Genomic DNA, 17,687 nt, shown 5'->3' with positions numbered 1-17,687 from the left:
CTCTTGCCTGTAGCTGTCTTCCGGGCCAACCCCTGTTTTGGTAGGGCGATTGTTTCCGACCGAGCTCCTTTGCGAGCGTCTGCTGTGCGGGCGGGCACATGCTTTCTCGCAATGGAGTATGCAGCTGGTATTAATTATCAGGATTTCATGCTATCAGCTCAAAAAGAGCATAGCAAATCAAGCCTTACGTAAATATTGTTCTCTTGTTTGTTCTATTACCACCACATTACCTAGGCAACGTCCCTGTGCTAGTAGCTGCCCGGGCAGGAGAGCAGTTTGGAAAATTAAGGTGTCAGCAGCTGGCACCAGAAAGCTTAACAGGTGCATCAAAACCCGATCGATCGCGACATTGAGCTCGCCGCGTACCGTGTTGTCGACGGCGCGTCGGGCAAATTGGGTGTGCATTATTGACAGTACCATAGGGTCGACATATCACGCACTAGCTGAATCAAGCATGGTAAATCTTACCATTTCAGAGGCGATACCAATATAATCATCTTGGCTTTTCTTTTATTCGCCGTTCATCTATTTGTGGTGTGAGGCCTGCGGCTAGCCTTCGGTACCGTACCCAGGCACCATGCGTGCCTAGGTATCACGCTGCAGCTGGTATCTCCATACAGCACCACCTTTTTGCTGAGGATTTCTACATACGTCAACATTGAATTATATCACTGATCAGTCTTGATGAAGCCCAGTGCACTAGTCTAGCTGATGCGCAGTAAAGTTTCCCACTCGCAGTGCTTGCCGGGGAGAGCACTAAATGCAGGATTGTGAACCATTTCCTCCACCCAGTAGGGCTGGCTAATACCTGTCTAGGTGTATACTTCGTCATTGGTCAGAGCTGGGCCAGTCATTCTTTTAGAGGCGCTTCAGTCAGTAACACGTCTCGGACTGCCATGGTGAGAATTTGATTGAAGCTTCATGGATATTTCCTCAGCTACCTCAGGGCTTTGCTATCTAGCCATTTCGTAGCTGGCTCCTTCCTCAGCATCAGCTGGTAACCCGTTTTGTGGCGCCGACAACCCAGTTCTACAGCTAGGTGTTGCCTTCTTGAAATCAAGTGGCCTTCCAGGCGAGGCTTCTTCGATTGGTGCTTTCCCAGTCGGATTCTTTTGTGTTAAGGAAGGAGCCCGCCAAAGCTGTTGTAGACCTTCCCATTGAGAAGTCGCCTGTCTTCGCGCAAGATCTCTTGTTGATCTTGTTCTCCTCTCGCTCTTCCACTGCCTCTCTTTTTGCACATCCTCTTCAAAGTCTGCGCATTTTTCCCCCTTGGCCTGCTTTGAAATGCAACATTATCTTCCGAGCTTGAGCACCCCCATGGATCTTTACCTCTCCCGTCCATTCGTGTCTTTGTCTTTGTACCCGCGATAGTTGCTCTCAGTCTTGCTTGACCCGCTTTGCCACAGACCCTTCCGGTATTACTGCTTCATGAATTAGGTAGGTGATCTGATTCCCTTGGAAGCTACACAGTGGTGACAGGCCTGGGGCAACAACAGACGTGTTGTGTATGGTTCGATTCCTGAGACCCGATTGAGCACGTCCTTTGGGATCACGGTTTTCTTTTTCTTTTTCTTTTGTCCAAGCCTTCTCAGTTGACGAACTGACGAAAAGAAAACGGACCTGTCAGGTGTTTTGAACCAGCAGCGTCGTCCCTCTATCGTATCCATGGGTTTCTGGAAGGTCAGTTTCTTGCCTCCAGAGCTTCTATCTCATGAGCGGTGAGAGCAACCATGATTAATTCAGGTTCTCCAGATATACGTCAGGTTTCTCCGATGCTCCCACAGTGATGATTGGTAATGCAAGTTTGGACCGACTTGGCCTGGCTTGGATTCGTGGTGTCACAGTGAGAATTAGGGAAGGACCAAGCCTTATTGTTGATGGTCCGGTGGAATTGCCTGGGCTGAACCTGATTCGTGGGGTATCGGATTTGCCGATGGCTTTGTGGGATCCTCATGTTCGTTGAATTGGGTTGTGCTCCGAGTCTCTGAGCATTTGCTTCCACTTTGAGTGGCTCTCTCAATCAACGCCTGAAGCCCCTTATCAAGACTGTCACCACCTTTGCGGATCTCAAGTATCGCCGCTGCCTTCTGAGCGGCAACTTCAGCGTGTCTATTGCCCTCGACACGGGAATGCCCCGGTACCCAACGCAGCTCGACCTCAACTCCGAGGTGGCGGGAAAGATACTGTGAAGCTGTGATGAGTTTCCGGTGTACAGGTACGCCGTATAGTTCTTTTTCAGTACGGTTAACACGGCGAAACCTGTTGACCCTGTCCATTGCGGCTCGACAATCTGAGAAAACGGTGACCTTTCGAGGGGTCGGTTGATCCTTTGCGCACGTTATCTCCGTGGCGGCGATGGCCAAACACTCTGCGATGGCAAGAACGCCGGCTTCGATTTTCCTGTTCCCTGCTGAGACACCAAGACCAAATAAGTTTCTTTGCCAAATTTGGTTAGTTTCCGCTGGACGTCGTCTATAAACCACGGCAGCGCCTGCTGATCTCATGTTCGTTTTCTGCCCCGCGCCTTCATCCTTTCCTTTGGCCCGTTCCGCGATGCTGGCGCTGCTCACGAAAAACACTCGGTGGGAAGGGTCAAAAGGTGCCGCGGAAGCCTGGGTGGCCGCCTGAATGGCATCTTCTCTGGGCTGGATGATGATATCGCCGCAGAACCGGAGGCCAAACCCGTCCGTGACGCCATGCAGGAGAGCCAGCTCGTTGCGATAGTTTTCCTTTCTTATCGCCTTCTTTGCCAGATTCTCCTGGCGCTCGATCTCGCGGGCGCGCTTCCTGCCGCGCTTGGTCGGCCTTTTCGCGAGAGGCTTCTTCTTGGTCATTTTTGGGCTTGGTTGGAGTTGCTAGTCTGCTTCTTTCTGGGCTTGACGACTTGTGGTTTGCGAATCCATTTGTATATCTTGAGATGTCATCATAAAAGGCATTGATGTGTGTCTTTGATAAAATAACTCTCTCCAACTTATGAGAAAGCTGGGTTGGTTTAAATAGGACGGTTCTCACAATTGCTTGATAATGATTATTGTCCATAATACATTCACGACTAGTTGATTTGTCCAACACTAGGCTTTGAACTAAAAATCGGATAGTTAGCCCTTGCCCATGCCTGATAGTTAATAACCAAAATCCGATGGCTTCTTATCTCAAGGCTCCAACTCCTGCGGATAATTGCTCATTCTCATTGAACTGAGAAACCTCACGGAGGCGAATGCTGCGCGTTGAGAGGTATGTGTCTTTCAGTACAAATAATCGGGTATATCTACTGTAAAATAACAAAGTGTGGGATAACTGCCAACTTCTTGCTGTAGTCCGTCTAGTCGCTGTCGACGGGCTGGCTGCGCAGCCTAGCGATGCGGGATTCCAGAGGGAATCGAGAGTCTATATTTCCATTGTGAGAAGAAATCCCTCAGGAACAGGAGTCGGCAGCTAGTGACCCCTACCATAACATGCATCACAGCATAAGCACATGTCTGAGGAATCACGGCTCTCAAGGCCACACAAGGTGTTTCGCAAGCCCCTTCGACGGCGTTATAGAGGTAAGAAGAAAATAAGCCTGAATTTTCCCGACTACCTAACCCGAACGCCAGCCGATGCAAAAGCAAAATAAAAGCGCAGGGGATTCCTCGAGAGCTGCGGATGTAACTACACCATACAGCCAGCTCAAGGCCCCTTTTCGCCCTCCCTGGCGCGCTTTGGATCCCTATCTATAGATCCTTGGCCCTGAGCTTCCTCAGCCTCGTCGCACCTTCAAACACAAACCGGTCCACCGCGGCCGCGACCGTCAGGGTGCCACCGAGAACGGCGCACAGCCCAGTGAGGAACCCGGCAAACGATTTGGCCGGCTCCTCACGGTTGATGACCTTCATGGGCGAGATATCCTGGAAATCAACATGTCAGCTTGACAGGCCTGGTAACTTAAGTGTTCGGACTGAGTACGAAAGGAGTGGTGACTTACATAAGAAAAGAACACGCCGGGGATGCCGCCCTTAGAATGCAGACGCTCCGCGTGGCCCTCGGCAGAGTCGTCGCCGCCAGACAGACTGCGCTTGTGGCTCGTGACAGAGTACTGGTGGGTTTCGATGCTGCCATCGTCATTCTGGCCGAATTGGCCGAGGGCGGCGTTGGCGTCGGATATAATATCGCGGTACTTCTTGCTCCAGCTGAGGGGTAGGTAGGAGGTGGGCACGATCTTGACGAAGTACATGTAGTTGAAGTTGGGGTCCTCAGTGACCTGCTCGAGGCCGTCCAGGGGGTTGATGTGGTGGTTGGTCCAGGTGAGGGACTTCGTGCCCAGCTTCTTGGTGATCTCCTCAGGCAGCTGGGGTCCGAAGCGCAGCTGGTGGATGGTGTGCGAGAAGCGGTGGCCGCCGGCGACGGGGGTGTCCCAGTAGTTCTTAAGGTCGTGGACGTGCATGTTGCCGTTGCTGAAACTGCGGCCGGGGGCTATATGGAAGTTACCGACGACCTTGTTGACACGCAAGCTGCCCTCGATGCGGCAGCCCTCGTGGCGTTGCTCATCCAGCCTCTCGGCGTAGTGCTCGCGCATGCACTGCTCGACATTCTCGCCCCGGCCGAAGGCCCAGGAAGCCTGGGCATAAGCCTCTCGCACCTCGTCGCAGGTCTGGCAGCACCCGGGCTTCATGGCGCCGGCCGGGGAGGCCGCGCCGTAGCAGCCACCGCAGTAGTCGGGGTCGAGGTGCTTGGCGGTCTCGTCGTCGTCGTGGAGGGCCAGGGCCTTGACGTCGATGACGCCGCCGCCGTCTGACTCGGGGCGGAGGCGCACCTTGCTGACACCGTGCTGCACGCCGTGCTGCTGCTCGCCAGAGACGTCCATCACGTCGAGGGTCAGGAGCTCGCAAGGGATCCGCTGGAAGGTGATGTTGAGGTGGATCTCCATCCGCTCGCCTAATTGAGTGATCGCCACTCGTCAGCCCGCCTGGTCTGTGGCCATGGGATATGGAGGGGATGTAGGTGGACGTAGCAGCGACATACCTCGCCCTTTATCGACAATTAGCTCTGGGTGTATTACTGTGCGCCTGTAGTCTGCCCATTCGCCGAATGCCAGGTACAAGACCACAAGCAATGAGACGATGGTGACAATGCCACCAGAGGTTGTTCGGATGCGCGCATCTTCGACGGTCTTCGTAAAGGCGTCAAGCCTCGTAAAACGAGACTTTGCAGACATCTTGATTGCGAATGCGACCCAGTTTGGAGGAAATTGGCAGCTGCAGTGTCACTCCAGAGCTCCCAGCTTGGTGCAGAGAGAGGGATCGAGGGGATGGAATGCGACGGGACCGATCCACGATTAAGGAGCGGCGGGAGAAGGACAGACAGGTGTCATGGAAAACAGCAGTCAATTGGAGTTGACCATGGAGCAGAGCAACTGAAGCCAGCCAGCCAGTTCAAGCGAGAAGTGACAAGAGGGCAAAGGAGAGTAGGAAGGTGGAGGTGGTGGTGGTGGTGACAGCTTCAACGAGGCTGATGAGCTTAGCCTGAAGTGCGCTTCACTGGTCTGGTCCGAAAGGCCACCTCACATTTTCTTCTGCGGTTGCGCGGCTTGCAGTCCCACGCACGTGTAAGCCGTGCCTGTAGAGCACAAGCTTCCCCGGTCTTAGCACTGGGGCGTCCCAATCAGGACCTTGAATTGGTATGCAGCCCCCACTGGACCCCCTGCAGTCAGCCACCGGGGGCCCGCCATGGTACGTCCCGATTCCCAGGGTCCAGTGTCGGGTCCAGTGTCTCTGGCTAAGTGCATGTACCACACCAATTGTCCAATTCAGTCATTGATAGGACTGACTGCCGGCTTACGATTACATTCTATCTCACCATTTTCTACCGACGGTACTAGTTTCGTTCGAGTTTTCGGTCAGCCAAGTGCGTCATGATATGACGCCAGAGCCATGGATTAAACGCAAATTCCTGCTCGCAGCTCGCAGTCGGTCCGTCCTACCAGCGGGGTGGGACTCAATGGTCGAAACCAACAAGCATTGCTCCCCGAGCGCTATCTGAGCTCGATGATGTGAGCAGTCACAACATCCAAGGGCTAGCATGCCATCTTGCTTCCGTCTCAGGCATATTCCGATAGCGATTGCGGCGCAGCGCAGCGGGAGGATCACCCTCGCCTCCCTCAAGAGGAAAGGCCCGTCGGCAATAGTTGCGGATGCGTGGGTGCGTGGATGCGTCCACTAGACTACTCACCCTTTTTGTCCTCGGCGTGATACAGTCAGCAGTATCATGCCTGGTCCATATATGCGGTGGACGTGACTCATTAACTCATCAAGCCAGCTGTATATATATATTATCAAGGCCTGGTCACCTCAAGCTGTCTGTCACACATCATTCTGGGTTCCAGGACGCCAATGTATATACAACCGTCGCCACTGGACCAACGCGGAATTCTTCCGAGCGAATACCCCTGAGACGGCCCAGCACTACCCTCACGATGGCCTCAGCCACGGCACACGCCCCTTCAATACCATCTCTCCCAACAACGCCCATACTCACCCTTCGCAAGACTCTCATCCGCCCCTATCACCCCAGCGATGCCCCAAACAGCTCGAAGCAGGCCAACGACCCGGATATAGCCAAGTGGATGCGCAATACCTTCCCCTTCCCTTACGAGCTGCAGCATGCAGAGTCCTTCATCAACAACATTGCCCTATCGGACAAGTCGGCCAGCCCCTTACGCCCGGAGGGTATCCTGCTCACCTACGCCGTCTGCCGCTCCTCGGATGGCGCCTTTGTCGGCGGCGTTGGCCTCAAGCCCTTCAACGATGTCGAGGCACGCACCATCGAGATCGGCTACTGGTTCGGCCGAGAGCACTGGGGCAGGGGATACGCCAGCGAGGCCGTCGCAGCCTTCACAGCCTGGGCATTTGCGACGTTCCCTGACTTGCTCAGGATGGAAGCTAAGGTTTACGAGGGAAACGGCGCGAGCGACGCCGTGCTGAAGAGGGCTGGATATCAGTTTGAGGGCGTTAGGAGGAAGGCTATTTGGAAGAATGGGGAGTCGTTGGATCAGAGAGATTATGGGTTGCTGAGGGACGAGTGTCCCGCGTTGGAAGGGGTTATCATATGAGGGTATGGGCTCTGTTACGCTCAGCTTCCTCACTTGTTCATACCGTGGGCAGCCTGAAGACGGTATCAGTAGGAATTTTGCGGAAACTGCAGCAGTGCGAGCTCGAGACGATACTATATACAAAGCCCAGCGACTGCGAGGGCAAGACAGCACGGCTTTGTCCTGGCGACAAATCTCGGTCAGAAAAGAGGCAAAAGTTTGAATTTGGTCAAATTCCTTGGTGCGGTCTATACAAATAAGGAGCAACTCGACGGACAGGCGATCAGTGAGCGATTGGAGTCTCGAGATAATCTTAATGAGCACGGCATAAAATACCGATTCTTGGCTTTGATATAAGCACCAGGAAAAGGCCTTCCCGAGAATAATAAGTCCACTCTTCACCAAGTCTCCTTAAGATACACCAATCATTGTACAATTGCTACCTCACGACCCGCAGGCCCCCAACATGCTCACTTGTCCAGACCGCATCGAAATAATCCAGCTCCAGGGCGCTCTTGGCGTTCGGACCATCGCCATGGCCACCACGCTTGCTCTTCTTCTCCTTCTCCTGGGCCCCGGCCTCGGACAGATCCTCACAGGTAGGCGTCTGCAGGTCGTCGCGGAACGTGTCGGCCACCCAAATCAGCACGCCGTTGGACCAGCCGAAGCCCACTACCACTTCGTACTCGCCCCCGCTGCCGGCCTCGTTGAGTGACTGGTCCGAGTACTTCTCGAACATTTGGCCACCGAGGTCCTGCGGCGGGTTGGGGAGCGGAGGCGAGCTGGGTGTCCCGCCGCCTGTTGCGCGCCTTCATGTGGTGTCTTGTCAGCATTATTTTGTCCCCTTTTACAGTCTGTTCTCGCCCGACAAGGATCCAGCCAGGTTGTGTCAAAAGCAGCACAACGTGCCTCACTTACCAAGTACAATACGCCGAGTCAAAATACCTCTGCCCCAGCCTCAGCGCTAGGTCCTGCGTCCACACCCAGTCCTCGCTACCACCACCATCTTCACCACCCACTTCCGGCGTCTGCAGCAGCGCTTCCATGAGCATGTGCATATGAGGCGGCCACACGCTAGGCTGATCCCACTGCTGACTAGTGACAAAATTGGTCGGCGCGATGCCGCCCTTCCGCGAGCGCAGGTACTCGTCGACGCGGGCGAAGGCGCGCCTGACAGCGGCCGGGTCGTCCTTTAGTGCGGCTGGCGCGGCGCCCGTCCAGAACGGCGTCAGCTGCCCGACGTTGAAGACGACCTGCTGGCCCAACCCCGGCCCGGCCTCGGCCGCCAGCGAGTCGGCGTCGCGCGCCCAGAACACGTCCTGCCGCGACGCCGTCAGGTTGTAGTCGAAGTAGCCGCCCAGCGTCGTGTTCCACAGCACCTCGTACATCGCCTCGCTGCGCGCCGCGGCTTGCGCCTCCCAGGCGTCTGCGGCGGTGGTGTTTTGCGCCTCTTGTTGCTGGCGCAGGAACCCGGCGATGGTCACCTCGTTCCAGTACAGGATCGCGTTCAGGTCCACGGGGATCATCTCAACGATGTTGTATGATGCCAGCGGGAAGTAGCTGTCGTTCGCTGCGATGATTGGGTCCTTCATAAACCGCGAGCTGAAATCCCAACCGGACTCGGCGCCTGATGCGAGGTTCTTGTACTGCAGGTCCTTCTCAGCCTGTGTTGTGTTTCTGGCTGGGTAGATGCTGCCGTCTCTTGCATAGTATGACGCATTGTTGACTTGTGTGTAATCCTCGTAGTAGGACTCCGGCCGTGGCTCAGTGTTGGCGACATTGTATCTATTGCTCGCGTAAGTGATTTGAAACTCCAAGGGGATATGGCTTCAAGCTTGTATCCTTTGGTTGCTCACCGATTCAGCGTGTAGTTCTTGTCTCCAACTGTGACCTGGGCTGTCCGATTCGACGTGAAGAAGTCATGTTCCCGGATCAGCAGTGGAATAGCACGATCTAGGATCGTTGTGTCTCCCGTCTGCTCAACATAAATCCTGACCATCTGCGCCAACAGTGGCGGCTGTGAACGGTTGAGATAGTACAATCTGGCACCATTTGGTACAAACCCATAATCCTCTATGAAATCCAGGAAGTTCTCGATCTGATTTCTCGCGATCCCAGTGAAGTTGCCACCACTGCGAAGCAGGCCATGCAGAATCCAGTATGAGTCCCAGTAGTACGGCTCCCTGAATCGCCCCCCTGCGACGACGAAAGGTCGCTTGATGGACAGCAGGCTGTTGTTGCACTCTGCGCAGACGGCCGACTCGTTGACCGACCGCGTCAAGTCGGGCCACAGATCAATCACGGCCTCGGTGAACTCCCTGTTTACCGCGTTTGCGATCCCGTCGAGGAATGATGCGTTGACAACCAGGGACTCTGGGTCTATTGGGATGACCTCCTGCCCAGCGGGAGCGAAGTCGCTGGTGAGGAAGTCAAGGAGCTCAGTATTGTTTTGGATCGGCTTCGTCAACTGATCATAAGCGGCTTGGACCTCTTCCAATGGAACCCTCGTAGGCCTTGAGGCATGTCAGCCATGGTTCCTCCTTCTGTTCTGCACGCACATGAGACTTACATGTCCACAAAGGTCTTGGAGTCAGCGAATGGTCTCGCCCTCTGGATGGAATCCAGGATGTCGCCGTAGCAGTATAGCGCGGAGCTACATGGTGCAATGTTATCTCCATCATAGTAGATTCCGTCGAGTGGTTGACCGTAGCTCGTTGGAACAGCAGCGACCAAGGCTGCCAGTGTATAGAAAGATCTCATCGCGTTATGAACTACTCCTTACCGAGTCCCATACTGGGCGCGCGGCCTTGGCAAGATGTTGCGCGAAGGGATTACTGTGCTGACCGAGGCGGCGAGCGAGGCCTGTCACCGAAGTCGTCTACAAAGCAATGTGAACCGATCAGCGTGGGAGGAAGGACGTGCAGCCGTGGAGTTATTTATGCAAGGCGTAGAGTCATACGATCGTTCGCACTCTGACCGACATCGTGGTGCGTCCCGACGGGCTTTTGTATTAAGCTCACGATCCGCGCAGGCCGGAGATGAGTACACAACGGCGTCATTGTGGAGCGCATTACGCAAAATCAACCTTGGAAAGCTTGAAGGTTGGTTCGGCTTCTCTTGGCTGACAGTATGCTTGGGACCAGCCTTCGAGATACCTGGCCTTTATTTTGCCAGCTAATACTGACCGGTGCAAGTGAGGCTAGTCTCGGGCTGCGTCTGGGCGCGTAAGTGTTGTGAGGTCGACCGTCATTAATTTTGAGGCCGAACGCTTTCCTGAGTACTACTGATCCCAACATTACTTGATTTCTTTGTTTGGTGGGCAAAAGGGACATTCCCAAGGCCTGAGACAGGTCAAGACCTGTCCTATGCAGCTTGGAGGAGCGGAGTCGGCGGGCCAAGAGACTTGGTATGCCTGGCAGAGGGGTTTGGTGGTTGTGCCTATAGTTCAATATTGGGAAGCGAAATGGTGCACGGTTGGGGATTGGCGAAGAAGTACATATAAGCTCTCGGCTAGGAAACGCTTGGAATCCAAAATACGAGTCTGGGGGCGGGCCGACAAGAGGCAGCCGGCGACGGGACGCCATGCCACCAGCCCAGCCAGACAACCGGTTCGAGAGACAGCTTGTCGTCCAGTGTCGAAAGCCGGGAAAATCAACGGATCATCACGCCGTTGACTTGGCTGCAGCACAACAAGTGTATTCTAGAGCCGTCTACTTGTAAAGCGCCTTCGCCCCGTTCCCATTGGCAGCCTCCACCCCCTGGCCCTTTTCCGCGATAATTGTCTTGAATATCGTCTCCAACCTGGGTATCACGACGTCGGCGTTCTGGTAGCTTTGGTAGTGGCAGATAATCCTGCCACCGAGCAGCCGCAGGCCCTGCTCCCTGCCCAGCTCGTTGATGCGCGCGTCGCTGCAACCGGCATCCTTGAGGTCGAGCCACACCATATTGGTGTGCGGCGGGTACGTGAGCTTGCCGCCGAGGTCCGTCCATATCTTGGCCACCCGCGTAGCCATCTCGTGCGACTTCTTCAGGAGCCCGTCCTTGCCGCTCGGGTCGCTGCCGAACGTCTCGTCGACTGCGACCCGCGCTGCGGCCGCCACCACGCCCGATTGCCGGAGCCCGCCGCCGATAGACTTGCGCGTCCACCGCGCCTGCTTGATGGTGCTCTTTGTCCCGAGGAGGATGCTCCCAATTGGGGCGCCGAGTCCTTTGGAGAAGCACAGCGTGAGAGTGTCGAAGCACTCAGCGAACTCCTTGATGCTTCCAGCCCCTGATGCGGCGACCTCCCAAAGGCGAGCGCCGTCGAGGTGCATCTTTATGCCGTGCTCCCTTGCCCACTTTGAGATGCGCTGGACCTCTGACAGGGGCATCAGCATTCCGTTTAGGGTGTTCTCCAACGAGATGACCCGTGTCGGGCATGTGTGGACGTTGTCATCAATGTGCGCGTGCTCTTGGATATCCTCAAGCGTCAGGTGAATGCCGTTGCTTGGTCGCACGCTCTCTAACATTGCGCCGGTGAGGGCGGACACGCTGCAACCAGTGAGTGACGATGGCCAAGGGAGCTCGTTCGATTTCACTTACCCTCCAGCCTCGTACACCACGATGTGGGAACGGTGATCACAGATCACTCCGTGGGGTGGCTGGGTCAACAGAGATCTCAGCGCAACTTGATTGCCCATAGTGCCCGACAGCATCAGGAGGCCGGCCTCCTTGCCGGCCAGGGCGGCACAGTGAGCTTCCAGGTCAATAGTCGTAGTGTCCTCTTCAAAGACATCGTCCAGGAGAGTGCAATTGGCAATGGCCGCCAGCATTGAGGGGGTTGGCGTTGTCTGGGTGTCACCTGGTGGCAGGTCAGGATTTTGTTCATTGTAATCTAGAATCATGACGTTTTGACTTACTGCGAAGGTCGCAGCCAGCGGCGCCCCGGTAGCCAATCCATGCGTTTTGCTCCTTTGCCGCAGGCATTTTGAAATTTGTGAGGGGTGCGTCTGATAGATTACAGGCACTGCTTGATAAGTGACGGTGGTGTTGGAGGGCTTGAGATGTATAAGGTGAAGCGTGGCGATGTTTCCTGGCAGTATATGTAACGCCTCGAAGAACGCGGGGGAACCGGTCCGGTCCCGGCCATCGTATCGCGCCGCGATATAGACTTATGGTCATACTGTACCGGTCCTGTGCTCTTCAGAATTGCCCGGTCTTGCTCGACGATGCTCAATCGCGCAAGATTTGGAGGCTGATCAATCCATCCCCTTTCGGATGACATCCGGGAGCCAACTGTTGACGTTGGGCCGGAAGCTTGCATGTGGAAGGATAGCGCCTACGGAACCCGGTTCCAGAATCTCGTTCAATTTGTGGATCCCCCTTTTGAAGCTCTCAAAAACCACTCCGTCGACTAGACTACTGTACATTGTCACAGTGGACGATATCGGATCTGATCTGATGCGTCACTAGCATGTTGAGAATCGGAGGCTCAACGGTCTTGAGGTGAGATTGGTGCAACCTTGGCACATTGGAGACTTGAAAACCGAGCACAGGTAGACCAACTCCAACAGACACCACAAGCTGTCCATCTATCCCTGGGCAGAATGCCTCTATCTACACTTACACGAAAACAACCACTTCCGCAGATGAGCTTCAAGTCTCTTCCCAGGGAATTGTCAATTGGCTCCTACAGTGTTTATCGATGCCCTCAGCGGTCTCTACACATCTCTTTGGTCCCTTTGGCATTCCCGGATTGACTTCTCCTGGTCCGATGTTACTCATGCATTGCCTTCCTTTCCAGTCCTACAACGGACCGGTGCCATCGCGATGCGGCGATTCAGTCAGGCGTCCATGCCACCATTCCATTAGATAAATCCTATGCACATGAGCCCGGCAATTGAACCTTCTCACCTGTATCGCCACGGGATGCATCCTCTACCCGGGCTTCCTCGTCCGTACTGTTTCACCGCTAGGGCATCTGGAGGCCTATGCCGACAGTAGCCGTATCAAATGGATTTCGTTGACGATTGCCCATATTATCGTGGCATTGATAGCAAAGCGTTGAGGCCTTCTGAGGGTTTTCACCTGCCTAGATTGGGTTGGTCCTGAGGTCGAGTCCGCGGATATTGGAAAGTGTGTCCAGCCTTCGTCATCACTGGGCTTCATGTGGCCATATTTTTCATGGAGCGCTCACATATTACTCTTTTGTCAGACAAATATTGCAAGGACTCGGTCTTTGGAGTTAAATACGGTCACTGGATATAACCGCAACCATCCACAAGGAAAATATGCTGGAAGCGTACAGGAGCGGCGTCGACTAGGTGCTCGTTTTTGGAAGAAGGTAATCGGCAGAGCGATTGCCCCTTGTAGTTGCAGATGTTGGTACGCTTGAAGAAAGCTTCGATGCCATCTGCCCTTCACGTTTGATCGAGTCAACCGTTGTGTCATCGTTCAAGCGTGTGAGACCTTGGTTTTGGGGGAATAAGTCCCTGATCTTCAACGGCAGCCAGAAAAGACTCATATCTACTGCGACAAAATCACACACCGCGAACAAAACTTCCCAGAAGACTCCATTTATGTGGTCGTATAGATGTTCGCCGGTCTTTGACCAAAAGGCCTTCCATCTTAACCTTTCCGACCCAGCTCGAGACGACACAAACATGCCCGTTCTTCATGGGGGCGGACAGCGTCGATCGCACTGCGGCTTTGTGGACTTTATCGCCTCCAAGGTACCAATGCTGAAGTAATTTCCAAGCTAAGAAGCGACTATGCTATGTCCCTGCAGTCAGATTCTTGGGTGGAAATGTTGGATAAGCCTTGAGTGCCGCTGTATAGTGCCTTGGGGGGGGGGGGGGGCGTGAGTGCCTTCAGGTTCTGCGTCCTAGCAAGTGTCTTCGGACGGAAGCTTTGCCGCAGCGATACATAACGTCTGAACCTTGGCACTGGAGATACTGTGTCTTTTGTTCGCGCCGAATCTTTTCTTTTAGTGTTAGATCTCTTCTTCGCGACAGGTCTTTGAGTACTTCTGCTGCAGAATGAATATGATTAAGTGGCTTGTAGTCATTGACCAAGTAAGAGCTACACTATCCTGGACAATAATGACATGACATACCAGGGCGGGCATACACAGTGGGTGAGCGTTTACAAGGGACACATAGATACAGGCTGTCTTTGCAGGTACCAAACCAAACTGGGGCACAAGAAATAAGGCAAAGAATATGACATGCCGCATGAAATTGTGAGCCATCATCTGTGAAGAGTGCCCCTGATTCTATGTTTCCAACAAGCACTTCTCACTTGCCCCGATTTAGGATACACACAAAGCTCAAATCAGAATCTTGTTGAATAAGTCTTCCAGTATCATATCAGCTGTAATGCTGTGTGTTTCCCCATCCATGTCTTGTGATCTGTGTGATATTCTTCCTGGGAATGCCAACGCTAGATTGCCCCCTGAGTTCACAGTATAGAGCAGCATATCTAGCTCGCAACCCCTCTGTCATGTAATCCAACTGTAGCTTAGCTACCTGTGTATAGAATTCGAGCTTGCTTCTTGTGTGATACCTACCTTGAAGCTGTTTGCCCACTGACAGCTCCGAGGTGAGCTCGGCGGAAGCACAGCAAGTACAGAGTACACTCAACCATACCACAGCCCAGCACTTGCCGAAAGCGTCTTCTGATGCTGCGTTCTTCTTGGCGAAGTTGACAATCTAGAGCATCCGAGGTGGTTCATAAATTTTCTTTCCAAGATTCCGCACTGAGTTGTGGTCACCTGCTCAAGTGTCGATGTTTTTGCAGAGCTCCTGCAGCTCCTAGACATCGCATCGTCAGACATCGCCGCGGGAACCACAGCCCCTACGACAAGCTTCACCTAGCAGGAGCTGTCCACTTCCACTTGGTCCCTCTTCTCCATCAAGTGGACGAGTTCCGAGCCGAAAACCTTCGTCCTGCAACAAACATCACGCAGCAGCAGCTGGCAACTCCTTCACACACCTCCTCCCCTTCGTACCATCACTAACTGAACGTGTACCGGACCAGAAGCAACTGGGTCCTGCAACGAGCATCAACTCTGCAGAAGCAGTAAGTACCACTTTCACTTAACACCTCCCCTTTCGTCCATCACCAACTGGACGTATCCCAATCCAGAACCACGCTCCCTCCCTTCACCAACTGGACGTGTACTGGACAAGTTCCGAGCCAGAAAGCACCGCCCCTGCCGAAGCATCACTCCAGTAGAAGCAGCCGGAATCACTTCCACTTCCTTCCCTCCCTCCCTTTCCTTCAACATCAAATGGACGTGTGCTGGACGTGTCCCGAGCCAAGATCACCTTCCTCTGGACTCCCGGCAACTGCTGCAGTCTTTCTCATCAAATTGACCCATATCCCGAACAGCACCACCCGGCATCTCATCTCTGCACTGTCAGAATCCGCAAGTACGCAAGACATTTGCTCCGCATCCCCGGAGAAAACATCGACACGTAAGTCTGCACACCCCCTTTGGCCCAAAAGGTGCTCTGCATTCGACGTGGTCCGCAGCAGCTGGACGGACCAGACCATTGCAGGGCCTAGGCTGAATTTTCTCCATACAGAGAAGCTCAGGATGGCAGGCAACGCGAATACCTCGTCCAGCACCACCTCCTCCGCCGTCGCCCGCAAGGACTACGCGGATGCGGACTGGTTTAGTAGGGAGCGGGACGTTGTCCAGAAATTTGCTCAGGCCAGCAAGAGGCTCGGCGGTATCCCCGACCTGAATACGAAAATCCATGGCGAACAGATGGAGCGCACCAAGAATTACCTAAACGAGTTGGAGTTCAATACCAACATGTCGCCGTTGCTGATGAGGAAGGCAAAGATTGATCAGGGTCTTGAGTTGTTCTCCCGTGCGGATTGTCATTTCCCAGAGGATGTCCAGCGTCAGGCTGAGAATCTCTACCAGCGCTTCACGGCCGTGAACTGGGACACTGTCACGGCACCAGTGGTATCAGCAGCACCGGCGGCGCAAGCTGTGGACAATGACGATAACTCTGGCGGTGACGAGTCTGTCTCTGTCTCTGCCTCTGACTCCGACTCTGACTCCGACTCTGACTCTCCTCCGTCCGCGGCGACCGCACCTGCTGCAGCGCAAGGCAACACCACCGGCACAGTCTTGCTTCCTGCCAGAAACGACCCGCACTATGGTCCAAATGGCATCATGCATGGCCTCCTGCAGAAGGTGGGCAAAGCGAAGACTCACATATTCGATCCCGACTACCCTCGTCCTTCGGCACATGTCTCTGGTCATAACGGCGTGCAGGTGGGTCACTGGTGCCCCACCCAACACCACGCGATGGTATGCGGAGTCCATGGCCAGCGGGAGGCTGGCATTTCAGGCAACGAACGCGATGGTGCGCATAGTGTCGTCGTGGCCGAAAAGTACAAGGGTGTGAACAATGAGTAAGATAGTCATCCTCTTCTCCCAGACTGTGATTGTAATCAATTGACACTTGCTTCAAAGCCTTGGCAACACGATCTACTACTCGATCCCCGGAAGCGCGGACAACAAGGACAAGCATTCGCCGCCTGATAAGCGTGGCACCAAATGCCTGAACGTGTCTCTCCAGAACGGCAACCCTGTCCGTGTGTTGAGAGCCGCCAACGGTACGGCTTACGCGCCCAAGGTCGGTATCCGTTACGATGGTCTGTATCAAGTCGTCAGGAGGGAGGAGAACCACTGGAACGACAAGGGCGGCCGCTTCACCCTCTTCGTCCTGCAGCGCCTTGCCGGCCAGGAGTCGCTGGCGAGCATTGGTGCCAGGTCTCCGACTGCTCAGGAGATCACGGATTACAACAACTGGCGCGCTCGGGGCTGAGCTGTGCTGTGTTGTCGCGAGAGGCGGGCGTTTGGTGTTCGGGAGGCTTTTCAGGGTGTGTTGGTGGGATCTTCCGGTGCCTTCTTTTTTAGGACCTTTGCCGGGATCTCGAGAGATTTGGGACGTCCTTTTGCGGGCAGTGTACTTTTAATCAACGGAGACAAACCCAGGTAATTCACAGACTGGCTAATGAAAAATCGACGTGAGGGGCGTCGGTTATTGATCTCAGGGTTGTGGTTCGAGACGTGTTGTGCGTGATTTGGCCACAGCTTGCGAGTAACCCACAGAACGGTTAGGTACTCGCGAGTAGGCAGAAAGCGACCAGAAAGCCGGTCAAAACCTATCTAGATGCTGCTTAGCTATCTCGAAGGTCATCCTACAGGAAGTTGTCCACTAGGAGATCGTCCCACAGGAGGTAGGCTGTTATCTCAAAGAGGTTATCCCACAGAAAGTCGCAGGTTATCTCGGAAGAGGGTATCCCACAGGAGGTAGGGGGTTATCTCGAAGGAAGTTATTCCATGGGAGATTGTTCTACGGGGAGGAGGCCATGTGATGTGAAAGCGGTAACGCAGAACACCAACCGCCGAACCAGGAAATGTTGTCAAAAATTGATTTGCTAATCTTACTAAGCCCCAAACCACCGCCCAGGATAGCAACGAAATCAGCTTCTAATGTACAGCACAACCTTAAAAGTATGGAAAGTCTTTCTTTTTAATCTCTCGTCTTCGATGCTATACTTCGATCTGATGGGAGCAAACACGACAACCACCCCGAGACCTCAAGGCCCCAACGGT

General features: G+C 54.2%; 6 protein-coding genes across 6 annotated transcripts; 2 read left to right on the top strand and 4 right to left on the bottom strand.

The window, feature by feature from the left end:
• Positions 1-1,868: 1,868 nt before the first annotated feature.
• Positions 1,869-2,834, bottom strand: J7T55_008214 (uncharacterized protein; the record flags this gene model as incomplete). The annotated part of the gene is made up of 1 exon (XM_053138510.1): positions 1,869-2,834. One exon carries the CDS (start codon positions 2,832-2,834, stop codon positions 1,869-1,871), a length of 966 nt encoding a protein of 321 aa, XP_052997493.1.
• Positions 2,835-3,713: 879 nt separating this feature from the next.
• On the bottom strand, positions 3,714-5,194 carry J7T55_008213 (endoplasmic reticulum-golgi intermediate compartment protein 3; the record flags this gene model as incomplete). Its single annotated transcript, XM_053138508.1, has 3 exons — positions 3,714-3,887; positions 3,965-4,914; positions 5,002-5,194. The coding sequence occupies 3 exons, from the start codon at positions 5,192-5,194 to the stop codon at positions 3,714-3,716; spliced, it is 1,317 nt and encodes a 438-aa protein (XP_052997492.1).
• A 1,257-nt stretch (positions 5,195-6,451) lies between these two features.
• Positions 6,452-7,087, top strand: J7T55_008212 (cetyltransferase; the record flags this gene model as incomplete). Its single annotated transcript, XM_053138507.1, has 1 exon — positions 6,452-7,087. One exon carries the CDS (start codon positions 6,452-6,454, stop codon positions 7,085-7,087), a length of 636 nt encoding a protein of 211 aa, XP_052997491.1.
• Positions 7,088-7,505: 418 nt separating this feature from the next.
• On the bottom strand, positions 7,506-10,049 carry J7T55_008211 (periplasmic trehalase; the record flags this gene model as incomplete). Its single annotated transcript, XM_053138506.1, has 6 exons — positions 7,506-7,875; positions 7,985-8,851; positions 8,923-9,579; positions 9,636-9,719; positions 9,849-9,928; positions 10,026-10,049. The coding sequence occupies 6 exons, from the start codon at positions 10,047-10,049 to the stop codon at positions 7,506-7,508; spliced, it is 2,082 nt and encodes a 693-aa protein (XP_052997490.1).
• A 727-nt stretch (positions 10,050-10,776) lies between these two features.
• J7T55_008210 (threonine aldolase) lies at positions 10,777-12,031 on the bottom strand (the record flags this gene model as incomplete). The annotated part of the gene is made up of 3 exons (XM_053138505.1): positions 10,777-11,596; positions 11,648-11,906; positions 11,965-12,031. The coding sequence occupies 3 exons, from the start codon at positions 12,029-12,031 to the stop codon at positions 10,777-10,779; spliced, it is 1,146 nt and encodes a 381-aa protein (XP_052997489.1).
• Positions 12,032-15,644: 3,613 nt separating this feature from the next.
• J7T55_008209 (ydg sra domain-containing protein) lies at positions 15,645-16,893 on the top strand (the record flags this gene model as incomplete). The annotated part of the gene is made up of 2 exons (XM_053138504.1): positions 15,645-16,477; positions 16,539-16,893. The coding sequence occupies 2 exons, from the start codon at positions 15,645-15,647 to the stop codon at positions 16,891-16,893; spliced, it is 1,188 nt and encodes a 395-aa protein (XP_052997488.1).
• Between the last annotated feature and the right edge of the window lie 794 nt (positions 16,894-17,687).

This window comes from Diaporthe amygdali, assembly GCF_026229845.1.
Source record: "Diaporthe amygdali strain CAA958 chromosome Unknown NODE_4_length_2575358_cov_65_588622, whole genome shotgun sequence".
In the NCBI taxonomy this organism is placed as follows: domain Eukaryota; kingdom Fungi; phylum Ascomycota; class Sordariomycetes; order Diaporthales; family Diaporthaceae; genus Diaporthe; species Diaporthe amygdali.
This window is presented reverse-complemented; position numbering and strand designations above follow the sequence as displayed.